This window comes from Bos javanicus, chromosome X, assembly GCF_032452875.1.
Source record: "Bos javanicus breed banteng chromosome X, ARS-OSU_banteng_1.0, whole genome shotgun sequence".
Lineage (NCBI taxonomy): Eukaryota > Metazoa > Chordata > Mammalia > Artiodactyla > Bovidae > Bos > Bos javanicus.
Window position 1 is genome coordinate 144,054,785 of NC_083897.1, and position 18,887 is coordinate 144,073,671.

The 18,887-nt window shown below is 57.5% G+C and overlaps 1 protein-coding gene and 1 long non-coding RNA gene across 2 annotated transcripts; one reads left to right on the top strand and one right to left on the bottom strand.

Moving 5' to 3' along the window:
- The first annotated feature begins 9 nt into the window (after positions 1 to 9).
- ASMTL (acetylserotonin O-methyltransferase like) lies at positions 10 to 18,829 on the top strand. The gene is made up of 13 exons (XM_061408272.1): positions 10 to 192; positions 1,744 to 1,875; positions 3,121 to 3,168; positions 5,646 to 5,710; positions 6,326 to 6,387; positions 7,656 to 7,764; positions 8,892 to 9,273; positions 10,198 to 10,360; positions 12,694 to 12,857; positions 14,100 to 14,232; positions 15,234 to 15,377; positions 17,110 to 17,232; positions 17,866 to 18,829. Exons 1-13 carry the CDS (start codon positions 100 to 102, stop codon positions 18,084 to 18,086), a joined length of 1,839 nt encoding a protein of 612 aa, XP_061264256.1. The 5' UTR covers positions 10 to 99; the 3' UTR covers positions 18,087 to 18,829.
- On the bottom strand, positions 16,559 to 17,867 carry LOC133242184 (uncharacterized). Its single transcript, XR_009734799.1, has 2 exons — positions 17,416 to 17,867; positions 16,559 to 17,280 (listed from the first exon to the last, which is right to left on the bottom strand). It is a non-coding gene; the product is annotated as an uncharacterized LOC133242184 (long non-coding RNA).
- Positions 18,830 to 18,887: the final 58 nt, after the last annotated feature.

Sequence of the window (18,887 nt, forward strand, 5' to 3'; positions counted from 1 at the left end):
GGGACCTGGGCCGCGCGCGCGCGCGCGCGCAGCGCGGGTCTCCCCGGCACTGGTCTCCCGCCGCCGGTCTCCGGGCGCCGGGCGCGGGCGCGTGGCGCCATGCTCCTGTGCCCGGTGATCGGGAAGCTGCAGCACAAGCGCGTGGTGTTGGCCAGCTCCTCTCCGCGCCGCCGGGAGATCCTCAGCAATGCTGTGAGCGGCCCGGGCCCAGGGTCTGGGGGTGCCGGCCCTGCGGACCCGGGCCTAGTGACCCGAGGCCTCGGGATCCCCGGCGTCGTGACCCGGGTCTCCCGGATGGACCCCAGAGTTGCGGGTCCGGGGCCTAGAAACTGGGGGTGTCTTAGTAGTTAGCGGAGGGCTTTGGCCAGTGTCCGGTGGTCGGAGACGAGTGCCCGAGGGTCCTGATGACCTAGGCTTCGTGGGCGGGGCGCGCCGGGGGAGATGACAGGGGCCTTGGTGGATCTGCAGGGCCAGTACCTAGTTATTGGGGATCGTACTGACTTGGGAGGGGGGATGTAAGAGGTGGTGGGTGTTTGCAGGCCCGGGGTCAGCAGTGGGACCGACTGACGGGGTCAAAGATGCAGGGTATCGGGACAGAGGCCTTGTGACTGAGGGTCTGGTGAGTGAGGAAGTGGGGCGGGAATCTGCTGGGGGCCTAAGTGACTGGGTATCCGGAGTCTGCAGGACTGGGGGCTGAGGTAGGCAGAGGGTAGGACCCTAGTGACCAGGGTCTAGATCTGTGGTCTCTGTGATCGGGGGCGGGCCAGGGTCTTCCAGCCAGGGCTCAGTGACCTGGCGATCTGCTGGCCAGGGAGTGTGGGGTTGCCGGGCCAAGGCCAGGTCTGTGTGCCTGAGCTGGATTTGTCCAGGTGTTGGTGGGGGGGGTGGCGGTGGGGAAGGGGACAGAGCCACTGGACAGGGCTTGGTCTGCAGGGGGAGCCCTATTTGGGCGGGGGGTGGTTTAGAGAAGCGAGGATACCAGCTAGGGGAACAGATAGAGCCAGAAATTCTTGCCTGGGTGGGGGGCGTGAGCTGGGCTGGATGGGGGGTAGGTACAGAATGAGAAGTGCTTTATGTACCTCCCAGCGAGGGTACAGAACCGTAGGCGGGGGTGTCTCATAGTGTGACCCAGGGGTTAACTGGGGATCCGGGAGGTCCACGATGGAGGTGGGGAGGGGGCTGGGGTGCAGAAAAGTAAGAGGCAGCTGGCTGCTCACAGAGGTCCCTGCGAGTGTGGGAGGGGGAGTTTGACCCTCTGTGGTCAAGACCCCATCCCCCACTCTGGAGGCAGCGGGCCTGTGACCTGCCTTCCGCAGGCACTGCCGGGTCACCTGTGTTGGGCACCAAGTCAAAGCAGCCTAGTTGTTCCCCTGCACACAGCCGCCGTATTTGTGGCTTTTTTGTGGCCTTTCCTGCAGGCTCTATCATCTCAGTAGTTTGACCGCTGTAAGGGCGAAATGCCGGCCTTTGGGACTCTTCCAGGAGCCCTTTGACCCCTCGGGGCTGCACCCCAATCAATAGCGCCCTGCTGGCCTCTGCGTGCACAGAGGTCTTCCCACCAGGGTCCCCGAGCCCCCCCGCCCCGACCCCCTACACACACCAGTCACACGCAGCGGCCGGGAGTCGGCCCTTGGTCAGTGTCCATAGTCAGGGAAGGGGGGCTGGGTGGGTTCCTTCAGTTCCTGCCCACCTGTCAGCGTCCTGGGGCTCCCCCCCCCATACCCCTCTTCTATCCTGTTCCAGGGCCTCAGGTTCGAGGTGGTCCCGTCCAGGTTCAAGGAGAAGCTGCACAAGGCCTCATTCGCCACCCCGCAGGCGTACGCTGTGGAAACGGCCAAGCAGAAGGCCCTGGAGGTGGCCGACCGGATGTACCAGGTAAGGGCTCCTTTCCTGGGTCTCCTGCTAGCAGGGCGTCCTCAGGTTTTAATCACACCTGTTGTAAATCAGTGCCCTTCACAGCAGGCAATAGGTGTAGCTTCTCTGCGACTGAGTGTCCTTGTGTTGTGGACACGTGTAATTCATGGGATGGTATCGTTTATACAACGTTATCTGTCACTTAGCTAGTATGTAACCCGCTGTGGCAATTCATATCAGAGTGTCATTCAGGATAAAGAAGCGATCTACCTAGTCTATCACGAGGTGTTACCATGCTGGGTGCTACTGTAACTAATAAAATAGAATCATTTATGATACAGAATTCCCTGGATTCTGGATAGAATACTAGAGGAGGAAATGGCAACCCACTCCATTATTCTCGCCTGGAGAATCCCATAGACACAGGAGCCTGGCAGGCTACAGTCCATGGGGTCTCGAAGAGTGGGACACGACTGAGTGACTTCACTTTCACTTTTCATTTTCTTGCATTGGAGAAGAAGTGGCAACCCACTCCAGTGTTCTTGCCTGGAGAATCCCAGGGATAGGGAAGCCTGGTGGGCTCCCGTCTGTGGGGTCGCACAGAGTCGGACACGACTGAAGTGACTTAGCAGCAGCAGCAGCATGAAAGTGTGAAGTGTTATTTGCTCAGTCATTTCCGACTCTGCTTTGTGACCCCATGGAATGTAGCCCACCAGGCTCCTCTGTCCATGGGATTTTCTAGGCAAGAATACTACAGTGGGTTGCCATTTCCTCCTCCAGGGGATCATCCCGACCCAGGGATCGAACCCAGGTCTCCTGCATTGCAAGCAGATTCTTTGCCATCTGAGCCACCTGGAAAGTCATAATTATATATAGTAATATATAACTGGGGCCCCCGTGGTGTCTTAGTGGTAAAGAATCCACACACTAATGCTGGAGATGCAGGTTCGATCCCTGGGTGGGAAACATCCCTTGGAGAAGGAGATGGCAACCCACTCCAGTACTCTTGCCTGGAGAATCCCATGGACAGAGGAGCCTGGCAGGCTACAGTCCACGGGGTCGCAAAGAGTCAGACACGACTGAGTGACTCACTTTCACTTTCACTGTTTCCTTTGATCATTGTCTTGAGGACACTCCAGTCTCGTTTTCTAAAGCAAGACTGGATCCATAAATAAGCTGTGATGCTGTGTGCCGTGCGTTGTGATGTGAAAATGTTTAAGACATACAGGTTCGTCCCGCCTAAAGCCGAGTCTGCGTTTCTTGCAGAAGGACCTGCGGGCCCCAGACGTGGTCATCGGAGCCGACACCATCGTGGTGAGTCTGCTTTCCGGCTTTCCGTGTCACTGGCGACTGAAATCCAGGCCTCGGGAAGGCAGGTTCTTTCTATAAGACCTGGGGGAGAATCCACCCCAGGCTCCTCTCTCTCCCGGCTTCTGATGCTTTTTTTGCAAATTCCTGGGCGTCCCTGGGCTGGTGGCCGCCTCCCTCCCATCTCTGCCTCCGTCTCCACGCGGCTTCTGCTCTGTGTCTCTCCTATTACGAGAACACCATCCATCATGAATTAGGATGCACCTGGCTCCAGTATGATCTCCTCGTAAATTTTGTTACATCTGCAAAGATCCTAGTATCAATAATGTCCTGTTCACAGGGCTGGGGGGGCCGGGACCTGGGGAAAGGAATCTCCCCAAGATAGGGGTTTTGGCCGCCGAGAGTCGGGCTTTTGGATGGGTCATCACAGTGATCCATAGAGCAGCTCTGTCTCGCTGGTCATGGCCGTCTGTCTGAGACCCCGGCTGGCCTGATAGTGAGCATCGCCCAGGGATGCTGGGCCTCGTTGCTGAGGTGTTCATGGCAGCAGTGTCCCTGGATGTGTGTGTCGACGGACGATGGATGGGTGGATGGATGGATGGATGGTTGGGTTGATGGATGGATGGATGATGGATGGGTGGATGGAAGGGTGAATGGCTGGGTGGGTGGGTGGATGGATGGATGGGTAGATGGTTGGATGGATGGGTGGATAATGGATGGATAGATAGATGGATAGAAGATGCATGGATGGCTGGATGGGTAGATGGTTGGATGGATAGATGGATGGATTGATGGATAGATGGCTGGATGGATAAATGATGGGTGGGTGGGTGGATGGATGATGGATGGATAGATGGATGGATGGTTGAGTTGATGGGTGGATGGCTGGGTTGATGGAAGGATAAATTGGTGGATGGTTGATGCATGGGTGGATGGATGGATGGTTGGGTAGATGGTTGGATGGATAGATGGATGGATGGATAGTTGGGTAGATGGTTGGATGGAAAAATGGATGGTTGGATGGATGATGAATAGATGATGGATTGATGATGGATGGATGGGTGGATGGAAGGATGAGTGGGTGGATGGATGATGGGTAGAAGGTTGGATGGATAGATGGATGGATGGATGATGCATGGATGGATGGTTGGGTTAACTGGTTGGATGGATAAATGGATGAGTGGATGGATGATGGATGGATGGATGGTTGATGGATGGGTGGATGGATGATGGATGAATAGGTGGATGATCGTGTAGATGGTTGGATGGATAGATGGGTAGATAATGGATGGATGGATAGAAGATGCATGGATGGATGGTTGGGTAGATGGTTGGATGGATTGACGGGTGGTTGGCTAGATGGATGGGTGGATGGATAAATGGATGGGTGGATGGATGATGGATGGAAGGATAAATTGGTGGATGGGTGGATGGATGGTTGGGTAGATGGTTGGATAGATGGATGGATGGATGGTTGGATAACAGATGGATGGATAGATGGATAGATGGATGGATAGTTGGGTAGATGGTTAGATGGATAAATGGATGGTTGGATGGATGATGAATAGATGATGGATTGATGATGGATAGATGGGTTGATGGAAGGATGAGTGGATGGATGGGTGGATGGATGATGGTTAGAAGGTTGGATGGATAGACGGGTGGATGATGCATGGATGGATGGTTGGGTTAACTGGTTGGATGGATAGATGGATGAGTGGATGGATGATGGATGGTGGATAGATGATGGATGAATGGGTGAATGGTTTTGTAGATGGTTGGATAGATAGATGGATAGATGGGTGGATAATGGATGGATGGATAGATGGATAGAAGATGCATGGATGGATGGTTGGGTAGATGGTTGGATGGACTGATGGATGGTTGGCTAGATAGATGGTTGGATGGATAAATGGATGGGTGGATGGATAAAGGGATGGGTGGATGGATGGATGGATGATGCATGGATGGGTAGATGCTTGGATGAATAGAATGATAGGTGGATGGATGGATAAGCAGCATGGGGGTCCATCCGCACAGTGGAATATGACGCAGTCATGAAAAGGAGGGAAGCCCCGACACAGGCTACGTGGATGGACCTCGAACACACAGTGCTCAGTGAGAGAAGCCGGACGCAGAAGGGTACATATTACTGTATTTGTATGAAATATCCAGAATAGGGAAGTCCACTGAGGAAGGAATCAGATCAGCAGTTGTCACGGGCTAGGGAACGAGGTGGGGAGAGCAGCTTGTGGGGAGAGCAGCTTGTGGGGAGGGGTGTTCCAGATGAAAGACTTCGGGAACTCTCACCCAACAGTGGAAACATACCACACGGTTTCATTTAACATGGTCAGTGTCACATTATACAAATCTCGCCTAAATTAAAAAAAAAAAACACATGAGTCTAAAATGGTGGACGGCACAGCTGGCGCAGAGCAGCTCGGGGAGCAGAAGCAACTCTCTCCATGGCGTTTCTCTCGCAGGCGGTCGGGGGGCTGATCCTGGAGAAGCCGGTGGACAAGCAAGACGCCTACCGCATGCTGTCGAGGTGGGTGGGTCCCAGCGGTCCTCCAGGGACGCGTGGGACAGAGGCTGGGCCGTTCACCATCTGTCCACTCACCATCAGCATCTGCTCATCAGCCGTCTGTCCACCCCCCATCACCCATCACGTCCCCGTGTCTGCCACGGGCATCATGTCCGCTGTCTCCCATAGACGCCCCTCCTGGTTCAGGTCAGAGGACCAGGCCGTGCCCTTGAACCGACCTCGACTTAACAGGGCTCCGACTCCCCACACCACCCCGCCACATTCAGGGTCTCCTCCTGGCTCAGTCATGCTGAGTGTCCACGCCCAGGACCACACAGGGATCCAGGAAAGGGGTGGCCTAGAGTGGCCGGGATCCGGGTCCTCTGTGCGGTGCCGGCCACTCCCATCAGGGTCCACGTGGTCCTGTGTTTTGTCCTGTGAGGTGGCCTGACCACCGCCCCAGCCCCTCTCTGAGCGCAGTGACCAGTCTCGCAGGGAAGCTTCACAGTCCCCCTGGGATGGTTTCCTCAGTGATTACGCAGCCCGGGTGATAGGAGGGTGGGGCTGGTGGGCAGGGGTCACCCTGGATTCCAGAGATACTCCGGACAGTCACACGTCCGGCCCGGCTGTGTCTTGCAGGCTCAGTGGGAAGGAGCACAGCGTGTTCACGGGCGTGGCCATCGTCCACTGCTACACCAAAGGTACCTGGACGGCCCGCATCCCCCACCTTCCCTGGGAGTCAGGGCCACCATGGGAGCAGCCGGGGCTCCTCGGTGGAGGACCCGGGCGCCCTGGGGCATCCCTGTCTTTGCTACCACGCGGGCCCGCCCTCCCACCTGGCCTGGGAACGTTGGGGTCCCACGTGGAAATATGGGGGTTCATCGTGAGCATCCAGTAGACCCCGTGTAGGGTGTGGGGGACAGTCCGCCTTGTCCAACATGACCCACTCGGAGCCTGCCTTTGAGCTCTCTGGTCTGAACGGTGGAGAAGTTTGGCTCCCGTTGGCGGGCATTAAGACATACCATGATGAAAAGGGTTTTTTTTTTTTTTTAAAGCACAAAAAGCCTGAGGAATAACTTTTAAAGCTTCTTAAAAGAGATTTGAGCCCCAGGAAGGACCCTGTCATGGGGTTTAGGGTGTCCTCATCCAGGAGGAACCTTATCTCGGACCCTTCACTTCATCACGTCTGCAGAGACCCTATTTCCATATAAGTCCTATTCTGAGGTTCTAGGTGGGTGTGAAGTTTAAGGAGCACCATGGAGCCTGCTGGGGGCTTCCCAGGTGGCTCAGTGGTAAAGAACCCACCTGGCAATGCAGGAGACACAAGAGATGGGATTTCGATCCCTGGGTCAGGAAGATGCCCTGGAGAAGGGAATGGCAACCCACTCCAGTGTTCTTGCCTGGAGAATCCCATGGACGGAGGAGCCTGGAGAGCTACAGTCCATGGGGTCTGAAAGAGTTGGACACGACTGAGCAACTAACACTTTTACTTCACTTTCTGTTTTATTCTCTCTTTGTTTCCCTTGTCTACAGTGGAGAATCCTTTATGCCCCATTAATGATTGTGTGTGTATTTGTGTGTGTGTGTGTGTATGAATCGCATGCAAAGCTCAGGCTTTGTTGCTGTTCAGTCACTCAGTCGTGTCTGACTCTTTGCGACCCCACGGACTGCAGCACGCCAGGCCTCCCTGTCCATCACCAACTCCTGGAGCTTGCTCAAACTCATGTCCATCGAGTCAGTGATGCCCTCCAACCATCTCATCGTCTGTCATTCCCTTCTCCTCCCACCTTCAATCTTTCCTAGCATCAGGGTCTTTCCCAGTGAGTCAGTTCATCTCAACAGGTGGCCAAAGCACTGGAGCTTCAGCTTCAGCATCAGGCTTGCCTCCTCCTGGGCTCACACGGTTAGACCCGAGGGCCCCCACGGGCATCGGCTGCGTCCCCTCACCGCAGTGCACACTTCCTTGCAGATGGTCAGCTGGACACTGAGGTGTCCGAGTTCTACGAGGAGACCACGGTGAAGTTCTCGGAGCTGTCAGAGGAGATGCTGTGGGAGTACATCGACAGCGGGGAGCCCATGTGAGTCTCTGTCTGCAGCCACGGTGCTGAACCCAGTCTGTCCGGAGCCACGGTGCTGGACCCAGTCTCTGTCTGGAACCGTGGTGCTGAATGCCCGCCGTGGGCAGGAGACAGGCCGGGGCTGAGCCCGTACTGGGGGCCTGTGCCCGCCACGTGCCCAGGGCCAGGCAGCGTGCTTAGGAAGGATGGAAAGATACCTTACCCCGCCCCCCGTCCCTACAGCACTGCTGTCTCCACAGCAAAGGGCACCCATATGGGTCGGGCAGGTCAGGCAGATGCTGCCGTGGGGCTGGTCTCCCCACCCAGTATCAGTGATAGTCGCTCAGCCGTGTCCGACTCTCTGTGACCCCGTGGACTGTAGCCCACCACGCTCCTCTGTCCATGGGATTCTCCGGGCAAGAATACTGGAGTGGGCTGCCAGACCCTTCTCCAGGATATCTTCCCAACCCAGGGATCAAACCCGTGTCTCCTGCGTTGCAGGCAGATTCTTCACCACTAGCGCCACCTGGGAAACCCTGTGCGGTTTTGGGGGAACCCACCCCTCCACCCGCCCCATATCCCAGCTCCCGCCGTTCTGTGCAGCCTGGTCTTTTGGGGGAACCCACCCCTCCACCTGCCCCATATCCCAGCTCCCGCTGTTCTGTGCACCCTGGTCTGTTGAGGGGGGTTGCTGGTTAGAGTTGAGAAGGGCTGGGGGCTCAGTCAGTATGGACAGAAAAGGATGGGCCCCTTTTCCCCTGCAAGGAGGTCTCAGCAGAGCTTCCTGGGAAGACCCGGGCTGTGGACCCCTGCGAGGAGTCCTCCTCTTGAGGCTCCAGTCAGAGACATGTGGGAAAACCCCATTGGGGGGCCCCAGTCTCTTGTGGGCAAAGCTCACCCCCTCAGGAGACCCAGGCCTGGTGTGGGGGCAGGTGCCCCCTCGCGCATCCCCAGAAGCCACTGTGGAGCCTTCATCCCGTCCTGGGAGTGGGACCGAGGGATGCTCCTGGGGGCTGGTCCTGGAGCCGGCCACCCCCGGCACACGGCCGCCCAGGGCCGGCCGGGTGTGCGCACCCAGCAAAGCTCAGCATCGCCATGTCCATCTATTTCCTCCTTCCCGCTGCGCTGTGGTCCTGCCCGCCGCGCAGGGACAAGGCCGGCGGCTACGGGATCCAGGCGCTGGGTGGGATGCTGGTGGAGTACGTGCGCGGCGACTTTCTCAACGTGGTGGGCTTCCCGCTGAACCGCTTCTGCAAGGAGCTGGCGCGCCTGTACCACGCACCCCGTGCTCCCGGCGCCCCGCGGCCGGTCCAGCACGACTCCATCCCGGCCGTCGACACATTCGAGGATCTCAGCGACGCCGAGGGAGGCGGCTCTGACCCTGCTCGGGCCAACGAGGGCCTGGAGGCGTGTGGGGCGCAGCCGCAGGCTCCCCGCCCCCGGGAGGCGGATCTGAATGGGGTGACGGACAGCCAGCCCCCGCTCCCCGTGGGCCTCCTGGAGCTGATGGACGGCTTCAAAGCATCCAAGGTACCTCTGTGCCTTCGCGATCAGGTGACCCCCAGCATGGGGGGCGCTTCAGACCATCACACACCCCCACCCCAGCCCTGGGGACCAGACGTCTGAGGTCAAGGGGTCCCAGGGCTGAGCTTCCTGCAGAGGCTCCAGGGGAGGGTCCTTCCCGCCTCTTCCGGCTTCTGGGGGCTCCAGGCATCCATCCCTGGGCTGGTGGCCGCCTCTCTCCCGTCTCTACGTGGCTTCTCTGTGTCCATGTCTCTCCTCTTCCGTGTCTTATAAGGACCCTGTCCCTGGGGTTTAGGGCCACCCCCATCCAGGAGGGCGTCATCTCAGACCCTTCACTCTGTCATGCCTACGAAGACATTGTATTTGCACGGAAGGCCTTGCTCGCATATTCTGGGGGTCAGGACGTGAACGTCATCGTTCCTGAAGACTGGCAGGGCGGGGGCGGGGTCCGTGTGGGTGTCCGAGGGTGACGGGGCTCACACCACCCTGTGCCCCACGTCCGGGGAAGGTTCCTTTGTTAGGCGAGCCGCGGGGAGGTTAGGCTGTCCCGTGAGGTGTGTGGTGAGCGGTGGAGAGTCTGTGCCCTGCAGAGAGCACCCAAGTGCACACACAGCCTGCCCTCAAGGTCCCAGGGTTTGTGGCCTCGACGTGGGCACCGTGGGGAGCTACCACACAGCCCTTGACCGAAGCACGTTGGGTTTTCTCTGCCGAGAGAGCTTTTCTGCGTAACCCTCACTGACGTGTTCTTCCCTGGAGCAAACGTTGTGCAAGCTGGAGCCCAAACCCAACTCCCCCTGCAGAAGAAGGGTCCCTGATGGGCGCGGCGATTCTGACAGTCCCGGGCCCCCTGCCCCCGCCTCGCCGCCGTGGGGGTCACGAGCGATCGGTCACTCGCATCGTAGCCTGACTGCGGCCCTCCGTCACGGTCAGGCCCTGCTCGCGGCTTGCAAGCTCCAAGTGTTCGATGTGCTGAAAGAGCGAGGCCCCCTGGCGGCCGCGGACGTCGCCCGCGAAATCGACGCCTCGGTGGGCGGCACCGCGCGCCTGCTTGACGTCTGTGCGGCCCTGGGCTTGCTGGACAAGTCGGACAGAGGTGAGGGGGCGTCCCGGGTGTCGTCGCGGCAGCTCCGCAGGCGGGGCCCGGCCGCCAGCTGACGGTGGCTCCTGAGCAGAGATGGGCAGACCGGCCGGCCCTGTGTCCCGGACGCGGGGCGGCTCCCAGAGGGCGGGGAGCTGCGGGGTGGGGGTGAGGGGGCAAAGAGGAAACAGGGTGTGTGTGTGTGTCAGTGTGTGTGTGTCAGAGTGTGTGTGTGTGTGTGTGTGATGTTAGGAGAAAACAGCTGTGTGTGTATGTCAGAGAGATGTTTAGGAGGAAACAGTTCTGTGTCTTTCTGTGTATTTGATGTTTAGGAGGAAAGGTGTGTGTGTGTGATGTTAGGAGGAAACAGATGTGTGTGTGATGTTTAGGAGAAAAGATATGTGCGTGTGTGCGTGTGTGTGGTGTTTAGGAAGAAACAGCTGTGTGTGTGATTAGGAGGAAACAGGTGTGTGTGTCTGTGTGTGATGTTTACGAGGAAACGTGTGTGTGTGTGAGAGAGATGTTTAGGAGGAAACAGCTCTGTGTGTGTGTGTGTGTGTGTGTGTGATGCTTAGTTGGAAAGCCGTCTGTGTTGTGTGTGTGATGTTTAGGAGGAAACAGGTGTGTGTGTGTGATGTTAGGAAACAGGTGTGTGTGTGTGAGAGAGAGATGTTTAGGAAGAAACGTGTGTGTGTGTGTGATGTTAGGAGGAAAGAGGTGTGTGTGTCTGTGTGTGATATTTAGGAGGAAACGTGTGTATGTGTGTGAGAAACAGATGTTTAGGAGGAAACAGGTGTGTGTGTGGATGTTGAGGAGGAACTAGGAGGGGGTGTGTGTGTGCGTGTGTGTGTGATGTTCAAGAGAGAGACTTCCTTACGGACTCAGAGGGGTTGTATCAGCCAAGGTTCCCCAAGGAAACAACTCCTAGGGTGTGTGCGTGTGCACAGCGAACATACCTGCGTACTTACTTATCTGTTCAGGTAGGCAGCCAGGTGAGGTGAATGCCTAGAGAGTGATTCATAGTAGAATGATGCTCAGATCGGTGGATGGATGGATGGTGGATACATAGATGATTCATGGATGAGCAAACAGATAACAGACAGATGCTGCTTGCTCAGGCGCCTCAGTCGTGGCCAGCTTTTTTGCGACCCCGTGGACTATAGCCCACCAGGCTCCTCTGTCCGTGGGATTCTCCAGGCAAGAATACTGCAAGACGCCCTTCTCCAGGGGATCTTCACCACCCAGGGATCGAACTTGTGTCTTCTGTGTCTCCTGCATTGGCCACAAGATTCTTTACTGCTGAGACCCCTGGGAAGCCCAATAGATAGATGGGTGGATGGATAAATGATAAATTGCTTGGTTGATTCATAGGTGAATGTAATAGGCCTGTAAATAGATAAGTAGATGGATGAATAGATGGTTGATAGAAAGGTCACCAGACAGATAGCTGATGAATAAATAGAGAACAGACAGACGGATAAACAGAAAATAGGGTTAAGTGGATGGACAGATGACAGAAAGACAGGTGATGAATACAGGCTGATGGGTGGACAGGTGGATAAACAGATAGTAGATAAATTGATAGATCAATAGATAAAAACTGATGACAGAGATGATAGCTGGATAGGTAGATGGATAAAGGGAAAAGGGAAAGTGAAGTCGCTCAGTCGAGTCCGACTGTTTGCGACCCCGTGGACTGTAGCTTACCAGGCTCCTCCGTCCATGGGATTCTCCAGGCAAGAGTACTGGAGTGGGCTGCCATTTCCTTCTCCAGGGTAGATAGATAAACGATGGATAAATAGGTGATAGGTGGGGGGATTGATGGATAGGCAACAGATGTGTCGATGGGTAAACGATAGATGAGCTGAGATGACAAATGATAGGTAAATGGATTTATTCACACACAGATGACAGCTGGTAAGCAAACAGGTAGATGACACATACACAGATTGACAGCTAGATGGTTAACAGATGAGAGAGAGATGGAGGCCATTGACAGATATAAACAGACAGGTGGATACATAGAAGGGCTTCCCAGGTGGCTCCATGGTAAAGAACCTGCCTGCCAGTGCAAGAGACGCGGGTTCGGTCCCTGAGTCGGGAAGATTCCCCTGGAGGAGGAAATGGCAACCCACTCCAGTATTCTTCCCGGGAGAATGCCATGGACAGAGGAGCCTGGCGGGCTGCAGTCTACGTGGTCGCAAAGAGTCGGGCGTGTGCGAGGGCATCACGCTGTCGGCCGGACGATGCTTGGGCTACCACCACAGGGACCCCGAGCAGTGGCTCCCTCCGTCCCTCTGATGTCCAGGGAGCCCTTACAGGGGTCCCACGACGCTCCTTCCTTTCAGGTTACAGCAACACGGAGATGGCCAGCCTGCACCTGGCGTCGGACGGCGAGCAGTCTCTCCACGGCCTGGCCGCCTACCACGACGGGCCCGTCTGGGGCGCCTTCACGCACCTGGGCCGGGCCGTGCGAGAGGGGGCAGCGTGGACCCCAGAGCCCCTGCCGCAGGTACCCCAGAATCTGACGCTGCTTCTCACGTGCCATCTCTGCCGCTGACGGGCTGGCCACGGCCCCGAAAGCATCCTAGACCCGGGGACCGTCAGAACCCATTATCCCGGCAGGAGGCTGCGGATGTGGGCTCTTAGGGACGGCGTGGGGGGCAGCTGGCCGCCCACAGCTCCCAAAGAGGGTGTCTCCACGAAGGGGCTGCCGCAAGCCAGTGCCCCCTGTTTCCTATGTGAGGCTAGATTGTGTAGAGACTGTGCCTTCTGAGCTCAGAGTCTGCAAATCCCTCTCTGCCCTGCTTCCTGGCTCCCGACCGTCCAGAGAGAGCCCTGGGGGGTGTTCAGTGGGTCTGGGGGCAGGGGGACTTCCCTGGTGGCTCAGCTGGTGAAGAAGCCGCCTGCAATGCAAGAGACCTGGGTTTGATCCCTGGGTTGCGGAGATCCCCTGGAGGAGTAAATGGCAACCCACTCCAGTATTCTGGCCTGGAGCACTGCATGGGCTGTACAGTCCATGGGGTTGCAGAGAGTCGGACACGACCGAGCAAGTTGCTTTCCTGGTGTCTCAGATGGTAAAGCGTCTGCCTGCAATGCGGGAGACCTGGGTTCAATCCCTGGGTCGGGAAAATCCCCTGGAGGAGGGCATAGCAACCCACTCCACTGTTCTGGCCTGGAGAATCCCATGGACTGTATAGTCCATGGGTCACAAAGAGCTGGACAAGACTCAGGAACTCTCAGCTTTTCACTTAGAAACAAAGACATTTATTCCCTGTGGTTGTAGAAGCTGGACGTCTGAGACCCTGGCAAGGGTGGGTTTAGTGTCCAGTGAGGACGCAGTTCCTGGCTCCTCGATAGATGTCTTCTTGCCCTCCCCTGCCTCCCTCGCTGTGTCCCCCGGACCCCTCCCCACCTAGTCTGCCCCCATCCTGCCTACCAAGCCCCCCTTGCTTAGTCACTCAGTCGTGTCTGACTGTTTGCGACCCCATGGACTGTAGCCCACCAGGCTCCTCTGTCCATGGGATTCTCCAGGCAAGAGTGCTGGAGTGGGTTGCCATCTCCTCCAGGGGATCTTCCCGACGCAGAGGTGGAGCCCAGGTCTCCTGCACGGCACATGGACTCTTTACCATCTGACCCACCAGGGAAGCCCAAAAAGCCCCCTGCCCTCAAGAGATGCCATGCAGAACGTCATCCCGGGTGCCCACCGCCTGGGCCCCCGGGGGGTCTCTCCTGAGATCCTGTTCCGTTTCAGGCCCCCCACAAGCGGAGCACGGAGGCGACCCTGCAGTTCATGAGGGCCTCGCATGGCCTCAGCAAGCTGACCGCCCAGCACGTGGCCACGGCCTTTGACCTGTCCCCTTTCACCTCCGCCTGCCACCTGGGAGGTACATCCCTCTGCCCGACAGGAGTCAGGGGCAAACGGCTGCGAGCGCTCCTCTTGTTGGAAGCTGCAGGGGCCTTACCTGCAGATAGGCTCACCCAGTGGCTCAGATGGGAAAGAATCCGCCTGCAAGGCAGGACACCCAAGTTTAATCCCTAGGTCGGGAAGATCTCCTCGAGAAGGGAATGGCAACCCGCTCCAGTATTCTTGCCTGGAGAATCCCCAGGGACAGAGGAGCCTGGCAGGGCTACAAGTCCACACGGTTGCGGAATCGGACACGACTGAGCGACTAACACACAATACCTACTAATAAGACTTGGAAAATGGGTTTATCTCTACAAAGCACCCAAGGATCTAAATGTATCCAGGGTGGATGCGGGGCTTGGGGTGATATTCCCAAGTGCTCGGAGGTCCCAGGGATGGCTCAGTCCTATCAGCTCCTTCCTGGGGGCTGCCAAGCAGAGGAGGGGACCGTGGAACCTGTCTGCTGCCATCTCATGAGGTCTAATTATGCCCCCCCACACACACACCCTCTATTCCTCCCAGCCAGTCCTTCCCCCAGGACATTGGACGGAGGAGGAGCAGATGCCTTCCCAAGCGGTGTAGTGGGATTGGGGTCCTGGGAGGGCTCCTGAGCTGCCAGCTTGCATCTTCCCATCCTCTGCAGAGCTTTCCTCCAGGTGGCCCAGAGTGGCTGCTGTGGCACCAGCCATCACATCTGCATTCCCGCAACAGAACAGAGAAGGAAAGAGTATAACTCTCTAGAACTCTGCTCTAGGATCCCCCGTGGCTCTCTCTCCGCCCTGCTCACCTGGCTTGGGCCAGCGCTTGGTCCAGCAGCACTCTCCAAGGCCCTGAGTGTGAGACAGCAGAGATCTCCCCACTGGCTGACCTCCTGTGAGGGCACAGGCTCAGGTCATGTCCGAGAATGCTGATTTGGTCCTGCCAGAGCTGCACCTCTGGAGACAGGCCAGGATGGTCCAGAGCCCTCGTTTCTTCCCACAGGTTGCACGGGCGCCCTGGCCCACAAGCTTGTCCAGGAGTACCCGCGTCTGCAGGTGACCATCTTTGCCCTCCCAGAGGTCATCAAGCTTGCCGGGGACTTTGAGACCGACGCACGGCCGTCAGAGCGCATCCACTTTGTGCCAGGTCAGTGCGGCGCCCTTGTCTGCCAGCTATCCCTCTTTGGGTGCCCTTATTTATCTCCTGTACGGGGTGAGTGTGCCGCAGTGGTAAGGAGCCAGCCTGCCAAAGCAAGAGATGTGGGTTCGGTCCCTGGGTCGGGAAGATCCCCTGGAGGAGGAAATGGCACCCGTCCAGTATTCTTCTCTGGGAAATTCAACAGACAGAGGAGTTTGCTGGGCTACAGCCCATAGGGTGTCAGAGAGCTGGATGCGACTGAGCACATGTATACAGCCTGTGTGTCTTTATGTCTGCATTTCTGTCTCGTATCTGAGTGTGTATTGTGTGTGTCTGAGTGCACGTGCCTGTGAGTGTGTGCATGTGTGTCTGTGTGCACGCATATGTGGTCTGTGTGTGTGTTTGTGTGTCTAAATATGTATGTCTGTGTGTCTATATGTGTACTTTTCTGTGTGTCTTTGTGTCTCTCTGTGTGTGTGTCTGTGTGTTTCTGTGTCTGTGTGTGTAAAGCGAAAAAGTGTTAGCTGTTCATTCTTGGCTTCCCCATGGACTGCAGCCCGCCAGGCTCCTCTGTCCATGGGATTCCCCAGGCAAGGAGACTGGAGGGGGTTGCCGTGCCCTCCTCCAGGAGGCCTTCGAGACCCAGGGACTGAACCCAGGTCTCCTGCACTGGGGGTGGATTCCTTCCTGTCTGGGCCACCAGGGTGTTGTGTGTGCGGGTGTGTATGTGTACATATGCATGCTTCCGCGTGTGTGTGTGTCAGTGTGTGTATCTGTCTGTGGTCTGTGTACATCTATCTTTCTGTGTGTCGGTGCATCTGGATGTGTGTGTAGCTGTGTGTCTGTGTATAATTCTGCCTGTGTGTAGCTGTGTCTGTATAGCTGTGTGTATAGCTGTGTGTGTCTGTGTGTAGCTGTGGCTATGTGTGGCTGTGTGTCTGTGTGTAGTTTGTGTGTTACATCCGTGTGTCTGTGTCACTGTGTGTGTCTGTGTGTAGCTGTGTGTGGCTGTGTGTGGCTGTGTGTGTGTTACATCTGTGTGTGTCTGTGTGTGGCTGTGTGTCTGTCACTGTGTGTGTCTGTGTGTGGCTGTGTGTCTGTCACTGTGTGTGTCTGTGTGTGGCTGTGTGTCTGTCACTGTGTGTGTCTGTGTGTGGCTGTGTGTCTGTCACTGTGTGTGTCTGTGTGTGGCTGTGTGTCTGTCACTGTGTGTGTCTGTGTGTGGCTGTGTGTCTGTCACTGTGTGTGTCTGTGTGTGGCTGTGTGTCTGTCACTGTGTGTGTCTGTGTGTGTCTGTGTGTCTGTCACTGTGTGTAGCTGTGTGTAGCTGTGTGTGTGTAGCTGTGTGTCTGTGTGTAGCTGTGTCTGTGTTACATCTGTGTGTCACTGTGTGTAGTTGTGTGTCTGTCACTCTGTGTGTCTGTGTGTGGCTGTGTGTCTGTCACTGTGTGTGTGTGGCTGTGTGTCTGTCACTGTGTGTGTCTGTGTGTAGCTGTGTGCCTGTCACTGTGTGTGTCTGTGTGTGGCTGTGTGTCTGTCACTGTGTGTGTCTGTGTGTAGCTGTGTGTCTGTCACTGTGTGTGTCTGTGTGTCTGTCACTGTGTGTAGCTGTGTGTGTGTAGCTGTGTGTCTGTGTGTGTCTGTGTGTAGCTGTGTGTGTGTTACATCTATATGTAGGACGCGGGCTGCAGAAGCGGTCCCTGTGGCCTCCACGCCTCCACCCCTTCTGTGTTTAACCCAGGTGACCTTTCCAGCGACAGCCTCCCGCCCGCAGACCTGTACATTGTCTGCAGCCTCCTGCACGACTGGCCGGACGACCGACTCCACGGGCTCCTGAGCCGGGTCTCCGGCTGCTGCAAACCAGGTGAGACCTTGGACTTGCCTTTTCTTCCTGCACTTGCCTTTCTTCACACTTAAAGACAATTTCCCATCCAAAAAAGAAAGAAAGAAACCGAATGAGTGTTACAAAGTCAGCCTCCCCACCCGTCCAGCCCACAGTCCGGTGGCCTCGCCACCCGTCCAGCCCACGGTCCGGTGCCCACTTTACCGTCTGCCCGGGACATAGCTGATTCCCAGTTGTCGGTCATTCATTTCTCAGCTTTCCAGCTGCAGTATGCGTATGGGGGTCTCATGGGCTCCCCCTGGTGGCTCAGATGGTAAAGAATCTGCCTGCAATACGGGAGATCTAGGTTCGATCCCTGGGTTGGGAAGATCCCCTGGAGAAGGGAAAGGCTACCCACTCCAGTATTCCTGCCTGGAGAATGCCATGGACAGAGGAGCCTGGCGGGCTACAGTCCACGGGGTCGCAGAGTCGGACATGACTGAGGGACTGAGCACAGCGGGCATTGCAGAGGCTGCGGCTCTGGGCCTGCAGACAGAATTCCTCCCACCTTCCCCACAGGGAAGTCCTCCCGCGGGGAGCCCCGGGGGCACCCGCAGGCTGGGTCCTGGGACGCCTGCCCATCCCTTCCCCTTATCTCTGTGTCTGTCTCCCCAGGCGCTGGCCTCCTGCTGGCCGAACTGGCGCCCGCGGAGGAGGAGGATGCCAGCGGGGCGGCACGGAGGCCCCCTGGGCTGCGGGCCCTGGGGGTGGGGCGGCCCCCCCGGAACCCCGGGCAGTACCAGCGCCTCCTGCAGCGGCTCGGCTTCCAGGACGTGCAGGCGGCGTGCGCGGCAGGCCTGCTGCACGTGGTCCTGGGGACCCGGGCCCCACCCTGAGGGTCGCCCTGCCCCGAGGGTCACAGCGCGAGCCTGGCCGGGTTGATTCCCAGAGAAGAGGGGTCTCGCCGGACAACGATTATTAAAGGAGACTGAAAGCAGGCAGTCTCCGCGCGTCTGTAGGGGGCGCCCTGGACCCAGGAGACACGACCTCTAACCCGGGAGGGGAAGGCTATGCGGTCTGGGAATGCTTGGTGGGGGAGCGTCGCGGGGACTCGGAGAGGGGCCTGGGGCGGCCCGGGGCTGGAGGCAACCGACAGAGGGGACCCCCGGGAAAGCCAGGGGGTGCGGTCCTCCCCCCCGAGGGCACCTGGTGGCAGCCAGGCTGGGCCCCCAGTGAGAACAAGTGACGTGCAAAGCCAGCCCCGGGAGCGCATGGGGGGCGCGGCCCCTCGTGACACCAGGTTCCCTAGAAGAAACCTTCCCTTCTATCCAGAAGGGTCTGAACACCAGCCCGCGGGGAGGCGGGTACCCGAGCTCCCCACCCCACCCCAAGAGTCCTTGCCGCAGTGCGCCTAATGCAGGCGGGACTCAGGGGTCCCACACCCACGAGCAGGCCCGCGAGCCAAGGACACGCCCGAGCGAGACCCCCCAGGTGGAGGCTGACGGCAGCTAACGTCTGCGGAAGCGAGGAACGCCGGCCCGTGGGGGCCTTATTCGACTCACTCTCCTTTTCGTGTTGGGGCTCTTTGCAGTTAAAAAAAAAAAAAAAAAACATTAAAAGGCTAGAGGTGGAAATATGACTGACGGACATACAACGTGTCTCTTCATTGCTTAGAACGCAAACAAGCACACGGCGCT

Excerpts from the sequence above, each read along its gene's own strand:
- ASMTL (XM_061408272.1), top strand. The coding sequence starts at position 100 with ATGCTCCTGTGCCCGGTGATCGGGAAGCTGCAGCACAAGCGCGTGGTG. Across the intron at positions 3,169-5,645 it reads TCGGAGCCGACACCATCGTG|GCGGTCGGGGGGCTGATCCT; the intron begins GTGAGTCTGCTT and ends TTTCTCTCGCAG. Across the intron at positions 15,378-17,109 it reads GCGCATCCACTTTGTGCCAG|GTGACCTTTCCAGCGACAGC; the intron begins GTCAGTGCGGCG and ends TGTTTAACCCAG.